The following is a 20,029-nucleotide window of genomic DNA, read 5'->3' as shown; positions in this document are numbered from 1 at the left end:
CAGTATAATACAAATATTAATTATTAGCTAAAACACCAAGGTTATATTTGAATTTAAAAATAGGACAGTTTCTTTGGTAGAGAAAAATGAACTGCTTACATGATTTCTATCAAGTTTTGTTTTTAAAAATAGAAAATTTTTGATGGCATCATTCCTTATATATTCAAAAATCCATATAGCTCCTCAAAATATATAATAAAAGAAAATTATGTTTTTCAAGATGTGTTACATTCTCATAACATGTTTGTTGATCATTATCTGAGAGAAGATACTGTTTTTAGCTTTTTGCTTTAAAAACTATACTTTTTGACTTTTCCAAAGTCATTGTCTTTTGCTATCAATAAAAGAATATTAATGTTGCTATTTTAAAAGATATCTTAATGTATTACTGTATTTTATTTCTTTTTTAGAAATAAAATACATGTATAATCATTAAGATTTAGGGCTTCTTGAGTATAGCATGCAGAGGTCTAACGGATTACTGATATTGTTAATATTCCAGGTCCATACATCAACTGTTAAATAAATTTATCTCTTCATAATCCTAATATACATTATTTCCCAAACAATTTGCATACAACTAAATTCAAGCCACATATTAAAAATTATTACCTATTATATAATTGGACAAGGGCAGGTGTCAACACTCTATATATATTCTACGTTACACATCACATTGTTTTATACACAGTTGACACCTAATAGTTATTTACTTAAAGTCAATATATAAAACAGAAAATAAATGTAAAATGTAAGTCTGGTGGATTAGGCACCTTTTTAGATGCACTGAGTTATTAAATGCCAGCAGCAGCAAAGAAGACCAATGGGATGACAAAGGAGAAAAAGCTCCCAAGAATTCTAATGAGGGTAAAAGGTCTAATAGTTCATTCCCATTACTTACTACATTTTGCCTTGTGTTAGAGAGTTCACACAGTGTAAGACGGTAACGCAAAATCTGTGATTTTTATGCCTTGCTGCTTTCTATTATATGTCTTAACCTTGTAATGGTGATAAAATACATAGTAAATAAGTTTAAGGGCCTTTTTCTAGCCAACTATGTGATTCCTCAGGGGTTAAATGTTAAACATAGTCAACTGGATTTCTTTTCCCAAAATGAATTGCAAAAACTGGAGGTTAAAAGAACACTGGGTTGAAAGGTGTTTATAGAGATAAGCATCAGGCTTGTAATAATAAAAGCATCTTGAAAAGAATGCATTTAAAAGTATTTCAACAAAATGTTCCTAACAAAAATTAAGGAAAATATTTCCAAAACATAAGGGCCTTTTTTTTAGATTATTTATAAGTGCATCTTCAATCCAATTTCAAAGGCCCACTTTTGCTGTGCTCTTGAAATCTTGTGAGATGTACTAGATGGGGCATTTTAGTTATCGTAAAAGGAAACAATCCTATTCTAGTTCATGAGAGGAAAAAAAGGGAAATTACTATAAAGTTACTATAAATTTGCAGTCGTATGGGCCAAAATGGTTGAAATGCAATTGGTCTTCAGAAACAGACTGGAACCTGGAAATGAATGGTTCACTTATCAATACTTTGGGGTAAATGCTGTTTCTGCTCTTCATATGTTTCAATGTGTCAGTTCCATTCTATCTGCACAGCTTTCTCTGTCATTTGAACCACAAAAGATGACTGTGTTCTGTTACCCAAGTGGTCAAGAAACTAACTCAAACAGAAATTGAATGCTGTTGGTCACAATTCCAAGTCCTCGTGGGAAGGGATTCTGATTGACACAGCTGTGTCTTATTCCCACACATTTGGCCTGTGTGTAGGTCACATTGAAATAACATGATTACAAAGAAAGACTTACATGATTATCTAGAGATCGTGTCATACATGAAATTGGGATCTATCGTTTAAGAAAAATACTTACTCACTTGTCCATCCAACACTTGATGAATACCTACTATATTTTAGGTACTGTTCTAGATACTGACTATGCAGATAGCAAATAAGGTAAATAGGTACTTGGGAAAACTGTTGTCATGAGTCATAGAAATAAGAGTGGTTTCATACAAAACAAAACAAACAACAAAACAAAATACTACTACCTTGCTAGTTAGAGATGAAAATAAGGATGGAAAATCATTTAAAAACAAAAGTAATTTCTAAATTTATAAATTCTAAATACCTGTCTATATTATAAGGCTCTCTACCTTTTCAATGTAATATTTTATTCCATCACAAACTTTTTTTTCATGCACAGTATAATGCAGGTTCCTTGAGGGCAGGAACCAAGTGTGATTCATTTGCATGTAGATGCCTTGTGTCTAAAACAGTACACACTAAGTACACATTTATTAACTCTGACTTAGGGCCTTCCTCTAAGCCGTAACTTATTTTACTCACATTGGAATGCCCTTATCTTCCAATTCACTCACCTTATAAGCTTTTATTCACTTTTTCATTATTCTATTCAAGCATCTTTTTGATGAAACTTTTCCTTAATCCCTCAAAATTAGCCATTCCTTTCTTTGCCCAGCATGTACTTTGACCATTAAAATAAGACCATACCTTCATTTGGTTCTGGCTTCTTATTTTTGTCTTAGTATAGATAATTTATAATATCCAAGTGCACGCACACACATATGTAATATGCCTTATGTACACACATACACATATAGAGTACTTATGTGTTACAAATCTATAATCCTCTTCAAGATAGTTGAAGTCAAGAACAATAGATTATTTGCCACTATATCCTTGGGTTAAGACCATTTGTTGAATGAATGAATATATGTCCTGACAATTATTTTTTCTTAAGGCACAAATGATATGTGAAACAAAAAAGATGTTATCAGTAAACAAAAAACCCTATTAGAGTTGCCTTTAAATACATATATTAAAATACAGATATGCACATGAGTTAGTACAAAGTTTACATGAAATTTTATTTTATTTTATTTTTTTTTTTGAGACAGAGTCTCACTCTGTTGCCCTGGCTAGAGTGAGTGCCGTGGCGTCAGCCTAGCTCACAGCAACCTCAAACTCCTGGGCTCAAGCGATCCTTCTGCCTCAGCCTCCCGAGTAGCTGGGACTACAGGCATGAGCCACCATGCCCGGCTTACATGAAATTTTAGAGATGCTAGTTAGGAACTGATCATTGATTTTTTTTTTAAAGAAACAACATATTTCTTTTTCCAGGCAGAAACCCTGGCTGTCCGTATTATATTCTTCCCCAAATCTGTTTATTCTAATAACATATTAATTTTTAGTTCAAAATAGTTTCTAAAAAAGTAGATATCTAATAATATACACCATGTTACTCAAACATTTGTATGATACTTTCATATATCTAAAGGTTAAAATTTGACTGTAGTCCATTTTTGGACTATATAGTCCATTCTATTTTGTTACCATTATAAGAGCAAATATATTCTAGGATGACATTAGTAATTCTTGCATAAAGAACAGATTCTTAGTTGTGCAAAGACCACATCCCCATTTCACTTTGTCCAATTTCCTTTGAAGTTCTGACTTTCCTAAGTCTATTCCAGTTAAAGCAAAACCAAAGAAACGTAAGCATTAGCACTAATAGCCTGTTTAACAGAGTAAAGATAAATGAAAGCCAAGAGAAAAGTTTCCAAAAGGACTGGTTGGCTCTGGGTAACTTCATATAAAAATAAATGTATTTATGTGCATGTATATATCAGTCTACATATATAAGACTACATTGTAATTTCCTGTGTCTAAAACATTTGTGGATTTTCAAAAACATATGCATTTTTTTTTTGTGACAGTCTTTGTCTCCTTATTGTAACATAAAATAGTCTTAAAAAGTCCAAAGTGACTTTTTAAGGGCAGAAAAGGAGATGACCGGTTAAAAGTTACCAATTCTTATCTGATTGGTCATCTGACTCTCCTAGTTCTCAGCCTTTCAGAAAAAGACAGACTTGCTAGACGTCATGTACTACACGCTGACAGAATCTTTCATCAATCTTAGGGCAACAGCAACTCCTCTAAACTTGGGGTATCAGTCATTATGGCTTTGTTACTGTTGTTCTTTTCCTAGGTATGCTGCTTCTGTATCTCTTATCTTCTGCCTGCAGTCACAGTCCCTGCCAGGCAGAAGAGCACAGATAGCAGGTGCAAGCAAGCATGTCTGCCTTTGTGCATGATGACACCACAATCCAGTCACAAAGAAGACAAGAGAAAGAAACAGACAGCTTTACCCGCAGGAAGGAGAGGTCCCGGTTGTGCTCAATGCTGGTTATCTCCAAGTTGCCCATGACTACCTCACAGTTTTCATAGTATTTGCGCAAGGCTCGGTACTGCTGTTCCAGGTCAGAGAGAGAGCTCAGTTTATTCTCTGTTCCTGCACACACTGCAAAGACATAAGATACACATGAAGTTATATAACCTTTATATGACATGCACAATGATAATATCTTCTTCAAAACTCTTTATTCCATAAGGCTATCCCAATGCTTGGATTAAAATATTTTGAATATCATTAAGAGCCATAGATAGACCCACACAGTAATAAATATCTTCACTTTTATATTCCTAAATTGCCGTGCTAATCACAGGGAATAGGAAGGCAGGGATTCCACTGAAACACACAACAGGGAGATAAACTTAATCCCATTTGTTGTGACCATATAAAGCATGGTAATACATTTAACTTCATTTAAACATGGTTTTCTTTAGGACTTATAATTTACTTTATTTTCTAATACAGTAATTCTACATATGTAAATAAATCAAAATCAAAAGACGGTAAAAGTAACAATTTTATTTTAAAAATGATATTTATTGTCTATTATAAAGTAAGCTGTTCCAGTTTGTATCTGTAAGACCTCAAAAATGCTATCTTTTAAAAAGCAACTGTTAAACAACTTAGCTTGTAATACTTATAAATGTATACTACAAACAAGATATGTAACAAAATATAACTTTTATTGATATAAACTGGGGTCATCACCATGTATATTCATGAGTTTTCTGATGTATAATGGACTGGTAATAAATTACCTCAGTGCGCCATCTTTGATGGGGGGTATTGAATCTGTTTGTATGTGAGAACATAAATGGAAACACATTTTTAAAAATTTTTTTTGTGTGTGTGGATCTCTTTTATATCTTCCAGAACACAGGTTTTTTAGCTATTATTCTCAAGATTTGTAAACCTCCCTGTACACCATCTTTACTATTTAATGCACTGAATCTAATCTTAGATAGACTAAAAAATCATATTATGAATCTTGTAATAATAGTACATAAAGCTAAAGAAAATAGATTGTAAATGAATCTTCTTTGAGTAAGTTACATGATATACACTGAATTTAAGGCAAAATACAAAGTGCAAACTCCAAACACCTGGGAACAGAGCTTAGTAATAAAGTCATATATACACTATGTGTCATGTACACAGAAGTGACAAAGTCACAATGCCTGAAGCTACGGTCAAGGGAATGGATTTCTGTAAAGGGAAAGGGGAAAAAATCTAGATGAGTGTATCTGAAAAGCCTGTTTTTGCCTATGAACACATCAACAATAACAACAATCACAATCCCAAAGTCTTGAAGAATAGTGTAAATCTTTAACCAGAGAGGAAGTTCATTATAAAAACAAAACCAAAATATAAACCGTTAGAGTGTGGATTTCTAAAGTTAACCAAATAGTATATTTTCTAGAAATACCCTGCTATGAGCTGAATTGTGTTCCCATAAAGGATATGTTGAAGTCCTAACCCCCAGTACTTATGAATGTGACCTTATTTGGAAACAAAGTCTTTGTAGATGTAATCAAGTTAAGATGAGGTCATTAAGGTGGGCCCTAAACCAACATGGTGGATGTCCCTATAAGAGAAGGAAAATACCATGTCACCATGTTAACAAAAAGGTACCCAGGGAGAACCACAAAGGCAAAGAATGGAGTGATGTAACTACAAACCCCAAGGTATGCCAAGGATTGGTGGCCACCACCAGGAGCTTGGGAGAGGCAAGGAAGGATTTTATCTAGAATTTCAGCGGGAGTATGACTCTGCTGACACCTTGATTTTGAACTTCTAACCTCCAGAACTGTTAGAGAATAAACTCCTATTGTTTTAAGCCACCTAGTGTGTGGTATTTTTTTTTATAGCAGCACTAACATAATCTTTAGATTATTTTTCTCTAAAATTTCACATTTAAATAAATGTTAAAAATCACTTCCTTTTGGGGTCCTATCAGCTTATCACCTGTAAGCTACTCTCTCCTCCTTCCTCCTGAGTGCCAAGACTCTTATATATCATGCTAGAATTCATTTGTTGCTTTATAGAAGGTAGTTTTTGTAGAGTGATAAGGATGGGCATTATGAAAAAAACTTTTAGAATCTTCAATATCCATTTTCTTCTTCCTTCATAGTAACAGACTGTACAATTTTTAGCTGAGCATGTGGCCACCCAGAGTACAGACTATATCTCTCTCCTCCCCTTGAAGGTAAATTTGGCCAAGGGACTCAGTTTTTACATCTTGTATAACACCTTCCCAGAACTTTATTTAAAACATGGTTGAAGCCTGATTTTGCCTCCTTTCTCCTTCATAATTTTTTCTAGCCTGCTGCCAGTAATGAAGGTGTGATGGCTAAAACTTCAACCACAATCTTGGACCATAAGAACGATTGACACATCTGAGAAAATCAGCTAAAAGGAAGCAGGATTTTCAAACAATTGATATTGTATATTGTCTTATTATCACTAACTCAAGATAATAATAAATATTGTCCCTAACTGCCAAAATATTAGAATAGGAAGGATTGAACTCTAGTTGAGTAATTTGCTTTTGACATTAATTAATTTAAGCTATTATGCCTGGTGGTTTGGCTGAATTTGTTGAATTTATAATGAATCTACAAAATCATTCCTGATCATATCCACTTTTTGCTGGTTCTGTGGAAGATACCTTTATTACTAAAACTAACAAACAAGAAAAAATGAATTTCTGTTGATGACTACAACAACATTCAACATGAGTAAGAGAACAAAAAACAATTGCTTTATGTACATATTCCTTATCAGTCAAGATCAAAGTCCATTTTTTTCATTATATATAGGTTCTTTTGGAAAAAAACCTTAATCCATAATCTTTATTTTATTGCTTCCTGCAAACATATAACAAAATCTTTATCAACTTATAAAACATTTATTGAGAACAGATACTATTATATAGGTTTATGAAATATAGATTTTAATTATTTTAAATTCTGAAGAGAACAAACATTTTAATAAGATTAATTATGGGAGTAATTAAGCATCCATTAATAAGCTTACTTCCCTGTTTCTAAAATATATGCAATGCCACATTTCAACTTGCATACAACTTATATTGTACAGGTACTTTCAACTGGAAACAAAACTTGTACTTTATTATAAATACATAACAATTTAAAATGCAATAATATAAATGAAAATATTTCTAAAATATTTAATATATTCTTACCTTTTCTATAGAAGCTTAAATTTTGAGAGATACTATAGCTGCAATACCTAGGTACTTTTGCATATTTCTCATTCTGCATATATTTAAAAAAGAGGTACATAATATGAAATTATTTGAATCTGGGTAGTTTTAAGTTTGTGGTAAGTTCTCATTTGTGATATTCATTCAAATATTCTGTATAGTCTAAATATTTAGGATTTTGTTTAAACTTATCAGAATGGACATACGCTACACTACATTGCAATAATTCATTTAATTGATAGCAAACCAATTATAACTGCCACTCAGATAATAACCCTCAACTCAGAAAAAAAGTTTCTATTGTTCAATAAATGATCAGCTATGTTTTGTATATAATTTATTAAAATTTATTAAAATATTTATTAAAATATTTTTCAACCAAAAAGAGATCCTCCAAGAAACAGAAAATCTCATTAATCACAATACTCTATTTGCCAAAACATTCTAGTTTTTGCAGTTTTTACTATACACGGTTCAATTTAGGAGATACTTTTGTCTCAATGAGGCTTTCATTTATATTTATGTTTGATTCAAACTATCTAAAATAAATAGTATATTTGTCATACCTTTTATCATGAAAGACAGACTTGATTTTAAGAGAACTAGTCTGGATAGGTGCATAAAAATCATTTGTAGTTCTCCTCATGCAGCCTTCACTAAGTGACTCACATCTTCCATTTGTCAATTGATTTTACAATCAGGCAATGTATACAAGACAATGCTTAAGCCATCAAGTTTCATTGATTTCACAGAGCTGTTTATCAAAACAAATTGAAAAATCGTCTTCACCAGCCAAAACAAGTTTAACAAAATTCAGCCCCCTTACCAATACTATTATAAAGTCCTTAAACTATACGCCTACAATAGTTCAAGCTTCAAAAATCTGAAATTAACATGTGCTCCCTGGAGTTTTCATTCCAAATGTAACTCCAGGAGTAAAACTATATGTGAGGCTTTAACAAAATCACCAATTATTCCATTTAGTATTGATTCTGTTACAAATGTAGCTATAATTACAAACACAGGCCTTTTATTCTTCTAGATTTAAGATTTATATCCAACAGTGGGTAAATTACATAATCCTCATTCAGTAAAAAAATTAAAAATTAGAAGTTTGTAGCAATATAAAAAGGCTGGTTAACAAAATTATTCACTTGATTAATGAGGAAAATGTATGAGAAGCAAAATAAAGAAATGTTAACAACATCCATCTTAAAACCAAAAACCAACTATTGCCTCTAGGTGTGATATGGCTATGAAACCAGCACTCCATTTCCTTATAAACACAAAAGTTTACCTAACTCTCAAATCAAATGCCTATTGTGAGATATCAATTAAGAAATGAATCATTATTTACTTAGCATCTACTCTACTCCTAGTATCACGGAAAAAGATTTATTGATAAAAATTTTCAAGGTGTTTTGGAAGGGCTCATTAAGTTGTACAAGGCAAATAGCATGGAAAGCAGTGAGCAGTCTATATAAGCCATGTATATATATATTGTGTATACATAATTCTGAGACTATCTGCATAGAAAAAAATTTGGTAACCTGACAAAAAATTCCTTGATTTCTCTACATGACTTAACATCAATAAATACTTTCTCATTCAGAAATGTTAACGTAATAAATATGCTTTTAGATTAATGCACATTGTTGGGCATTTAAAAATCTAGTGTTACAGTAGACCTCAAAATATAAAATATTTAAAGAACATGTAAGAAACAGTAAACATTTCTAATGACTATTACTGAATGCTATTATAGTTATGCATAGATGGCAAGATTTGTCAGCTCTATGTTCAAAATATATCCCAAGATGGATCCAAATTTGCCACTTCCACAGCTATAGTCATTTAATTCAAGCCACTGCTATCCCTCCTCTAGACTTAGGCAGCGGCCTCTTGACTAATGTCCACATTTCCAATTTGCCCCCATTAATTCATTCTCCACATAGAGACCAGACTTACCTTTTTATGAACATAAATCGTTCATGTCACTCTCCTACTAAAAACATTCCTTAGCTTCTTTTTTTCTTTTTTTTAAGGTACATTATGGCCTCATGGATTTATTATTTCAGATGAATAGCATTGTAAATCCAAATATCATTAAACGCTGTGATTTTTTTTTGCAATTGTATTTTTTAAATTTTTTTTTATTTCATGAAATTATGGAGGTACAAACATTTTGGTTACATCTTATGACTTTGCCACATCCCAACCATGATTTGAAGTGTGCCCTTCCCCCCCTACAACACTCACCACATTCATTAGTTGTGAGTTTACCCACCCCCAACCCCCCTACCCCCAAAGAATATTACTACTGTGTGAGCACCTTAGTGTTGATCAGTCAGTGACAGTTTGATGGCGAGTATATCTGTTGTCTATTCTTCCATTCTTGTGATACCTCACTTCAGAGGATGGGCTCAAGTTCTATCCAGGAAAATACAAGAGGTGCTAGGTCACCATCGTTTTCTATAATTGAGTAGTATTCTATTGTGTGTGTGTGTGTATATATATATATATATATTATATATATATATATATACATATATACCATATTTTATTAATCCACTCATGGATTGACAGGCACTTGGGTTGTTTCCACATCCTTGCTATAGTAAATTGTGCTGCCATAAACATTTTAGTACAGATGTCTTTATTATAGAATGGCTTTTGTTCCTTTGGGTAGATGCCTAATAGTGCTATTGCTGGATCAAATGGTAGTTCTATTTGTAGGTCTTTGAGGTATCTTCAAATTCTTTTCCACAGAGGTTGCACTAATTTGTAGTCCCACCAGCAGTGTAAGAGTGTTCCTATCTCTCCAGATCCTCGCCAGCATTTGTTGCTTTGGGATTTTTTGATAAAGGCCAGTCTTACTGGAGTTAGGTGGTATCTCATCATGGTTTTGATTTGCATTTCCCTAATGATTAGAGATGTTGAGCATTTTTTTCTGTTTGCTGGCCATTATTCTCCTTAGCTTCTAATTAATTACACTTACTATAAAATCCAAACTGTTTACCCATAGCTTACAGCTTATAAGAATCTATATTCATCTTTTCTCAAATGTCATCCTTTCAGAAAAGCTTTCTCTAAGCACCTTATTTAAATAGGTATTGGACCCCCAAACATTGCACTCCACTAGAAGACACAACAGTTATTCCACTGAACTGGAAGTGACTTTCATGCAGCCACTTCAGGCTCTTCATGCCTCTGAATCAATTGGAAAAGAAGGGAGAGTTACTAAGCTGGCTGGAGCAATTGACGCTGATTCCTAAAGAAAATTGTACTCCCCCTCCACTATGGAGGTAAGGAAGACCATGTCTGTAATACAGGAACTTTCTTAGGGGATCTCTTAGTATTACCATGCCCTGTGATTAAGGTCAGTGAAAAACTGCAACAACCTGATCCAGGCAAGACTAATAATGGTCCATTTCACTCAGGAATGAAGGTTTGGGTCACCCAACAGGTAAAGAACCATGACCAACTGATGTGTTTGCTAAAGTTAGAGGGAATATGATATGCATAGAAAGTATTTATAAATACCAATGGTCTTGTAACCAGTTACAGAAATGAGGACTGTAGTTATTGTGAGTATTTTCCTCCTTATTTTGTTATGAATACATGTATGTGGGTATCTTTCTTTTTCTCTCTTATTCTCTTGTCATGTAACATAATCAAAGTATCTAAGTATTGTTAATTTTACATCATAGTATTTAAGTGATAGGAGATCAAAGAGAAAAGCAAACATCACAAAAAAGACTTCACCTCTAAGGAGTTAGTGCATTTTTGGTTATACTAATGATAGTTGTATCATGTTAGATGAAATTATAAACTTGTTATTGTCTTTAATTGGAGGTTAAATGCAGACTAAGAAGATGCATATGGTTACCAAGACAAGGGATGGGGATGTGATGGTTAATTTTTTGTGTCAATATGACTGGTCCATGGGATGCCCAGATAACTGGTTAAACATTGTTTTTGGGTATGTATCAGGTATTTCCAGAAAAAATTAGCATTGAATTGGTAGACTCAGTAAAGCAGGTGGCCCTCTCCAATGTGGGTGGGTGTGATCCTATCTGTTAAGGGCCTGAATAAAACAAAAAGGCTGAATTTGCTCTCTGCCAGGCTGCTTAAAATAGAACATTGATCTCCAGCCCTTGGCACTCTTGGTTCTTAAGCCTCCAGACCTGACTGGAATGGACATCATTGGCTGTCCAGCTCTCATACCTTCATCCTACACCACCGGCTTTCCAGGGTCTCTAGCTTGCGGAAGACAGATCGTGAGACTTCTTAGCCTCCATAATCGTGTGAGCCAATACTATATAATAATAAACTCTTAATAAATCTCACTCTCTCTCCCTATAAATGTGTACTACCTGGGCATCCTGTGTCCGGTCAAGTTGAAATGTAAAATTAACCATCACAAGCCCATCCTTTGTTAATTTGGCACCCATATACATCTCATTATTCTGTACTTAATCTCCAAATAAACATAACCACAAGGTCATAATTTCACCTAACATGATATAACTATTGTGCATACAACCGAAAACACACTACTCCTATCCCAGAAGTGAAGGTAAAGTCCTTTCATAATGTTTTCTCTTCTTGATATCTTATAACTTAAATTTTCTTGGTTCTATTTCTCTAGAGAACTCTAACACACACATATTCATTCATTCTCCACACAGAGGCCAGAATGATCTTTTTAAAGATGTGAATTGTTCATGTCACTCTCCTACTGAAAACATCCCTTGGCTTCTAATGACACTTAATATAAAATCCAAACTTCTTATCATAGCCTATAAGAATTGTATTTAAGTGTTTGCTCAAGTAGCACATTTTCAGAAAAGCCTTCTCTGACAACCTTATCTAAAAGAAGTATCAGATCCCATACATTGTTCTCTGCCTTCTTTATTTTTGTCTCATTGTTACGTGCAATTACATTATATGTTTGCTTGTTTACTTTTTTTTGTATGTCCTACTTCAGAATGCAAGCTCCATAGGATATTAGGCCCTTTGCTCAGCACCTAGGAGAACAGGCACATGACAGACTTTCAGTCAATATTTGTTGAATAAATAAATGGACTTTAGAGTCATTGAGAACTAGAATGGAGCCAAAAATCAAATGCTGATTTATTTTTTTTTTAATTTCAAAATATTAAGAGGGTACAAATATTTTTGTTACATGAATATCTTTTACAATGAACTTAAGCAAGTCACTTTATCACTCTAAGTCTTAGTTCCCATACCTAAAAAGTGGGGTTTTGTGATGAGTGTAATTAATAAATTCAGTTTAGGTGCTACAAGCACAACACTTCCTGGACAATTTTTTCAATTGATAGGTAGCAGTCATCCCTATCTTTTTTAACCTGCACAGAAATGCTTCCCTTGGCTCAGCATACATTTCATTATATCATGTATTCTAGACTCTTGCTTTAAAACTAGGTTTTTATTTCAGACTTGAATACTGAAATTTATCATGTATTTTCTTTTTCTTTTTGAGATTTTTTTTTTACCTTACTAAGGTCATTGTTTTTTGAGACAGGATCTCACTATGTTGCTTAGGCTGTAATCTCAAATACCCAGGCTCAAGCAATCCTCCTGCCTCAGGCTCCTGAGTAGCTGGGACTATAGGCATGTGCCACCATGCCCAGCTATAGGGTGAATTAGCAATAAATTGCTAATTATTGAACTATTTATTCCTGAATGAACCACATTCAATGATCATACATTACTCCATTAGTATACTTCTGGATTTTATTGCTCTTATTCATTTTTACTGTTGTTTTAATACTAAAAAACATGTATCAATGTTTTAAAATATTTTTATCAGATGCCATTAGGCCTAAAATGATAAAAAAAAATTAAAATAGGCTTATATTTTAGAAATTTCATGTTCTACATAATTAATTTTAAAAGTATTAGAAAAATATTAATACCAAAACAGGAATTATGTTTCATGATTTATATTATATAAAACTAGAAATAAAGTGTTTTTAGTGTAAAAATTGGTATTCCTTTTAAAAAAAGTAACCCTATAATATATTCTGTGAATCTTTATCTTCTGTCACTGTGTTACTCCTAAAGTGATAAAACAGAGACTGTTGAAAATAACTAAAGTACTTTTTAAATAATCCTTGAACCAAACTAAAAATATGTTTGACATTGTAGACCTTCATTAATAGAGCTGCACCTAGAAAAGACATAGGCATTGTATGCCACAGATGGGTTAGATAGGCAAGTCCATAGATTATATACTGCTATGTGCTGATTTATCTAAAATTGAATTGATCTGTATTTTACCTCTTTTGTTTACTTACAATAATCTCTAAATGCCCTCAAAATTGTTAAACTGCTAATATATATTGTGAAGGGAAATAAAATAATTGGAGACTATCACAAAAAAATGATACATATAAAATTTTAATTGGTTGTCTTCTATGAATGATATATTTTTTGAGCAGTCTACTCCAACATAGTCTTTTCAATATAAAAGTTTATCCTTGTAAGATGTCTAATTTTTTTCATTTTATATTTCAAAGACTCAGTAAAATTAAAACAATTGCAAATCATTTTCAATGAATTATATGGAACATCAACAACTGACTTGTAACTTTATATATAATTTTAGTTCCTATTTTCTATTGTTTCCTGTCTTCAAATACTTTATTTTTTCCTGATTTATATCTCATAAAATTCTCATGTTGAAAGTTTAAAAAACATGACACCAAGACTTTACAGATTTAAAATTACATTACTGTCATCTATACTCGGATGAAAATCTTATTTCATCCAAGTACAGATCACAGAAATATAATTCCGTCAGAAATGTAATATTCCCCTTACCACTATCTTGCCACTATTCCCTCCTTTCCCTTTTACCATCCCTCCCCCACAACAAAAAAAGTCCTTCTTATTTACTTAGTGCTATTTCATTTTCTGGTGGAAGTGCTAGGTCCTTAACTTTAATGTAGGTACTGGACTTGACAAGCAATTAAAACAAACAATTTCCACTCGTCAAGGCTTGCCAAATTAGTCATCTGCCATCTGCCCCCTCATCTGGCTCTCCTTGAGGTCTTGCTGTGAATCTGGATGTACTTTCTCAGATTAAGAGGGACAGTGCAGACCTCCAAGCTGGTGAAATGCCAGTGGGAGCTAAGTATGTAAACATTAGCAAACATCTTTCTTCCCTAGATTATCCTGCCTTCAACCATCCCCTTGTGTGTAATAAAAACCAGCCTGATTGCGATGCCTTATCACTGGGAGACCTTTGCCATTCACTGTAATTAAAGTGGCAGTGTGTAGGATTTTTTCCCAGTTAGAAGTATTTACAAGAAGGAATTAAACTAGATGTTCCTAATATAATGCTATGCTCACATATCAAGGCTGCTTTCTCAAGTACTGATAAAGATGTACATTAAGAAATGGACTATGGCCATTCTCTTGCACTGGTTTTAGAGTGAGACTTCCTTTTTCATTGCTTTCATCAGCAAATGTTTACTTGGCTGATAACATCCAATAGGCATATTCTAGGGACATTCAATCAAGCTATACCAGTAATAGGCAAAGTTGAGAAACAGCGAGAGTGAAACACGGTATGGTACTATTGTCACCCATGCTTGCTTTTAAGGTCCCTCCTCCCTTAAGGCATTCCACAACCCAGGTAGGATCTAGTACTTCGGGTGCCTTTGTGCAAATGCACTAAGGTGCTCTTCTGAAAGGAAAAGCATCATGCCAGGGCACATGGCTTGGCCATCAGAATGTGGGCTACATTTCATCCCCATCTGTCTCCTGGTCCACGTGTTTGTTTGCAGTGATGAGCTTGCATAATTATAAACAGAAGCCCTAGTCCACCCCATCATCCTGAGTTATCCATCCAAACTTGCTCATTCACAGTAAAATTATGTCCAAATATTATAAGTAACACCTCATCAGATTAAAAGACAAGTCTGCTAATGTTAGACTTGTGGTGAGAAGAAGGGGTATGGCAAACAACTTTTTGACTGAAGACCCTCTACTGTATCTTCAGATAATAAAGCCTATTCTGAGATCACCTTCTTGTTTTTTAATATTTTTATTTATTTATTTTTTTTTAGAGACAGTGTTTTGCTCTGTCACCCAGGCTGGAGTACAGTGGTGAGATCATAGCTCACTGTAACCTCAAATTCCTGGGCTCAAGCAGTCTTCCTGCCTCAGCCTCCCAAGTAGCCGAGACTACAGGCACGTGTCACCACACACAGCTAATTTTTCTGATTTTTTTTTAGTAGAGACAGGGGTCTCCTATGTTGCTTAGGTTAGTCATGAACACCTGGCCCCAAGCAATCCTCCCACCTTGACATCCCAAAGTGCTGGGATTACAGGCATAAGTCACTGCTCCTGGCCCTGAGATCACCTTCCAGCAAAGTTTTTGGGGATGTTTTAGAAGCTAATTTGTGGTCATGTTACCCTCTTGGATAAGAAACAAAAAGCACCCACCTGACATTAATATAGAATACATCCTAAAATATATTTTATAATTTATTTTAAATTGTTTTCTTATAACCCAAACTCTATTATTCTAGATTCCATAATCTCCAGTAAATTGGTATCTCTGAAACAGATTTAGATTAGTGGGTTGTTATTTTTATAACATAATCATACTTCCAAGTACAATCACAATCAACTCCCAAGTACTGATTGCAATGGTGTGTTTGATAAAAAGATAGCCTTATCAAGCATGCCATTAGTGAGCAATATCTGTCATTCATTCATTTGTTCTGTCATGCATTTATTCATTAAATGTTTATTGGGCAATCATAATACACGGAGATCTAGGCTAAGTAGAAAAAGAATAAGAAATAAGTAAGATCTATGTGTCAAATTTATAACCTTTTACATTCTGAGAGCAATCCTCTGTAAAATGTCTAGAAATAATAATATAAAATGTAGTTAGGCTGCTATTAAACATAAATAATGTTTTTCTGACTTTGATTCATTGCCACTGAACAAGACTCACGGTCAAAGTCAAAATTCATCTGACTCACAAATAAAATATGAAGCAGAGCCCCCTTTCCCACACACATACAACGTATACATCACTCTGTATTATAAAAGTTAGACATCAATTGTGGGAACCACAACAGTAGTCACAGTAGTAAATGGTATTACCAATACATTCAGCAGCATGTACATCTGAAGAAATACCATAACCTATATAATGGTTTGAATGTTTGTTCCCTCCAAAACTCAGGTTGAAACTTAAACCGCAACGTTAGTAAAAGTATTAAGAGGTGCAGCCATTAGGAGGTGATTGGATTATGAGGGCTCTGTATTCATGGATGGATTAATGAATTCATGAATTAATGGACTGATGGGTTAATGAGTTAATGGATTAATAGGTTATCACAGGAGTGGGTTAGTTCTCACGAGAGTGGGTCTCCTATAAAAGCCAGTTTGGCATGTTCTGGCCCTCTTGACACATGATACTCTGTGACACCTCAGGACTCTGCACAGAGTACCCACCAATAAAAGTGCCCTCACCAGATGCTGCCTCCTTGATCTCAGACTTCCTAGCCTCCAGAACTGTAAGAAAATTTATTTTCTTTAGAAGTTACCCAATCTCAGGTATGCAGTTACAGAAACAGAAAATGGACTAAGTTTTAAAATGCTTTATTCAGTTAGGCAGGCTGGTGTATACCTCTTCTTGGGTCCTCACTCAGTTTTCTAAAAGGACAAGGAGAAATTGCTCTGACATAGACAGGATAGATGCATTTTTTAAAACTATTCCACTTTAGGCTGATTTTCAATTAAGCCTCCATTTTAAATTACCTAACAACTATATGATTAAACATATTGCAGGTTTGGTTTTGATTTTTAAACTTTTTTCTTTTATTTTCTTTAATTCAAAACATCTCATTGCTAATATTAATAGCAACTTCCCTACTTACTCTACATCATTATGGGGCATCAGATACAATATGGATACTATGTGGAGAGTCACTTAATTTTGAATGCTTTCCCATGAAAGTTTCACTAATATTTGGATATAAAAATCTGATATCCTACTTGGGGTCTTTATTATAAAAGAACTGCAATTTATAAAATCTATCATAAGAGGTTGAAAGCAAAAGTAGAAACTTTTAATGAAATATGTATTATATGACACATAAAGAAGAGCCAAGGTGACATTTAACAATTGTTTTTATCATTAGACGTGAACTCAGAAATGTTTTCTATATTTAAGAACAATACTTAAAAACACACACACACAGGGGTATGATATTTGCTAGTGATAACACATTTGAACTTTTTTTCCTTGTGGTTTTGTCAAAAATATTTAGGCAAGATAAAAGAATAAATACCAAAATGCATTACAACGTTCTTTAATTTATTTTATCTAAGATGATTTGGCAAAATAGGTATCAAAAACATCCCATTTAGCACTAATATCTCATGTCCTAGTAACAATAGTAGAAGTTCTACTAACAATAGATACCTGTAGTATCAGGTTCAATTTTAAAAGTAGAGAACTATTTATGATTTCCTTTCTTTATATAAAAATGAAACTAGTACCAAAAAAGGCTTGAATTGCAGATTTAAAGCCACTTAATATTGCATTTATTTTTAATTTAATGTGAATCTTTCAGAGCCTATGCAAATAAACATAATTTTTATACTGTATAAATAAAACCAAATTATTTGTATATTTTGTAGCTGACAAGGTTTGTATGTACAAAAATACTTTCTAAAAGGTAAATAAAAATTTTAAACTAAGTCATTTACTGTTTACCTAAAGATACAGGTGGAAATGGAAATATATATTTACTTCTATTTTTAATCCTTTCATAGCATGAATCTGATCGGTTTTTAAAAGTGGAAGTGTACCTTTTCTGAACATGACTAATTTTCAATTCCTGACACAAAAATAATATGTACTTTATGATAATTTATACAAATAAGCATCTTTTTATTACAGAATTCAGGTTTCTACTGACATCTGCCAGAATAAAATAGAATCAATTCTTTGTTACGTTCTTTGTAAGTGTTCACTTTTTCAGATATATTTACCACCTGATTATAACTTATAAAGAAGACTTAATTCAACTCAAACAATGGCTATATAATCTGCTTTCAAAACATATTAAATTTTTGAGGAATAAGTCCCATACAGTTGTATCATTTTTATTGCTATAATTACAAACACTAAAATAAAATAATAACCCTTAATACAACCAATTATTTTTCAGAGATACTTTTTAAGAATACATAGCTGCATGTATGTGCATAGATACATAAAAATATTAGCTGGGAAAGAAAAACAATGATGTGTTAAAATGATTTTCTCCATTGAAATCATAAGAGAAAATATATCCAGGTGATTTTTGTCATTGTTCATCTGTAATTTCTAAATTAATACTAGTTATATGTATTTTTGTATATAAAATTGCATTGTATTTTAAAAAATGATTATTTTTATTTTAGGAAGACGAGATGGAGAACCATTGTATACTATGTCATTTCTTTATAGGAATGTGTATGCTAATCCAAATTACTATCAACACTTTTGATAAACTTGTAATTTTATAACACATTGATATTTTACATAAAAACATGATTTATCTCATTTTTAAATGTAAACTCTTAAGAACTTTATGTTAAAGCATCCAAAAGAAAAGTAGAAAAGAATATATTCTTGTAAAATTAGAGTATAAGACTTACCTACCTATCTATACAGGAAAGTTTGAAAACAAACCAATATCCCACATGAGTAGAATGTGAAACACCATAGTGCATGTGTGTGTGTTGCAGGGGTGGAGGGGCATATTTACATTAGCTTCCCAATTTCTATATATGCTCCAGGTTATTTTCTAGTTTATGCTATTTGATGTCCAAAATTGCTATTGTTTCTAATTTATCAAATAATTTATCTCTTCTAATTTTATATTTTAAATTATATTGCTGTGATTTTTAAACTATTAAATTAAATTATTACTATTAGTTGTTCTTCTCATCTGTATATTAGTAGCGCCAGAAATTCTTCTAAGTGCTTTATGTACACATTGTTGTGAGTCCTCATAGCAATCACATTAAGCACATATTATTATCTTTTTTACAGATGAAGAAACTGTAAGTAAGTAGGAGACTAAGAAAGTTAAATAATATAACAAGAGAATTAACTGGGAGAGGCAGGATTCAAAATAAGTTCTGATTTCATGAGTAGTTGTCATTCACAAGCACAGCACTGGTTAACTGATGTCTACAAATACTTGTTTTGAATTATTTGGGTTCAACAGTAGTATATTTTAATCAAGTAAAAATGCTCATAACCAAGATGAAATATTTATATGCTAAGGATACATTACTTTTTATAAATTTAGAACTACAAAGTTGTATTGTAATAGTTATGCATTATAGTACACATCTATGGCAGGTACTATAGGTGACAGTCATAAGGTTTTAAAAACATAACAAAAGAATTTTATAGTACAATCTTAGCAAGTACCAGTCCATTTGATAAATGAAGAAACTTGGTTCCCTGATCCCTTCCCTTTGTGACTTGCTCCCTTCTCATTTTTATTATACACAGGATT

The 20,029-nt window shown here is 32.8% G+C and overlaps 1 protein-coding gene across 4 annotated transcripts in view; it reads right to left on the bottom strand.

The window, feature by feature from the left end:
- Positions 1-20,029, bottom strand: part of ERBB4 (erb-b2 receptor tyrosine kinase 4) — a 1,045,679-nt gene that overhangs the window by 648,962 nt on the left and 376,688 nt on the right. For all 4 annotated transcript variants that reach the window (XM_045559045.1, XM_045559047.1, XM_045559044.1 and 1 more), the window contains exon 2: positions 4,188-4,339. In XM_045559045.1, coding sequence (XP_045415001.1) covers positions 4,188-4,339 — 152 coding nt within the window. The remainder of the gene's footprint in view (positions 1-4,187; positions 4,340-20,029) is intronic.

Source organism: Lemur catta, chromosome 8, assembly GCF_020740605.2.
Source record: "Lemur catta isolate mLemCat1 chromosome 8, mLemCat1.pri, whole genome shotgun sequence".
NCBI classification, from domain to species: Eukaryota; Metazoa; Chordata; class Mammalia; order Primates; family Lemuridae; genus Lemur; species Lemur catta.
The sequence above is the reverse complement of the archived record's forward strand: the minus strand, read 5'-3'. Positions and strand labels throughout refer to the sequence as shown.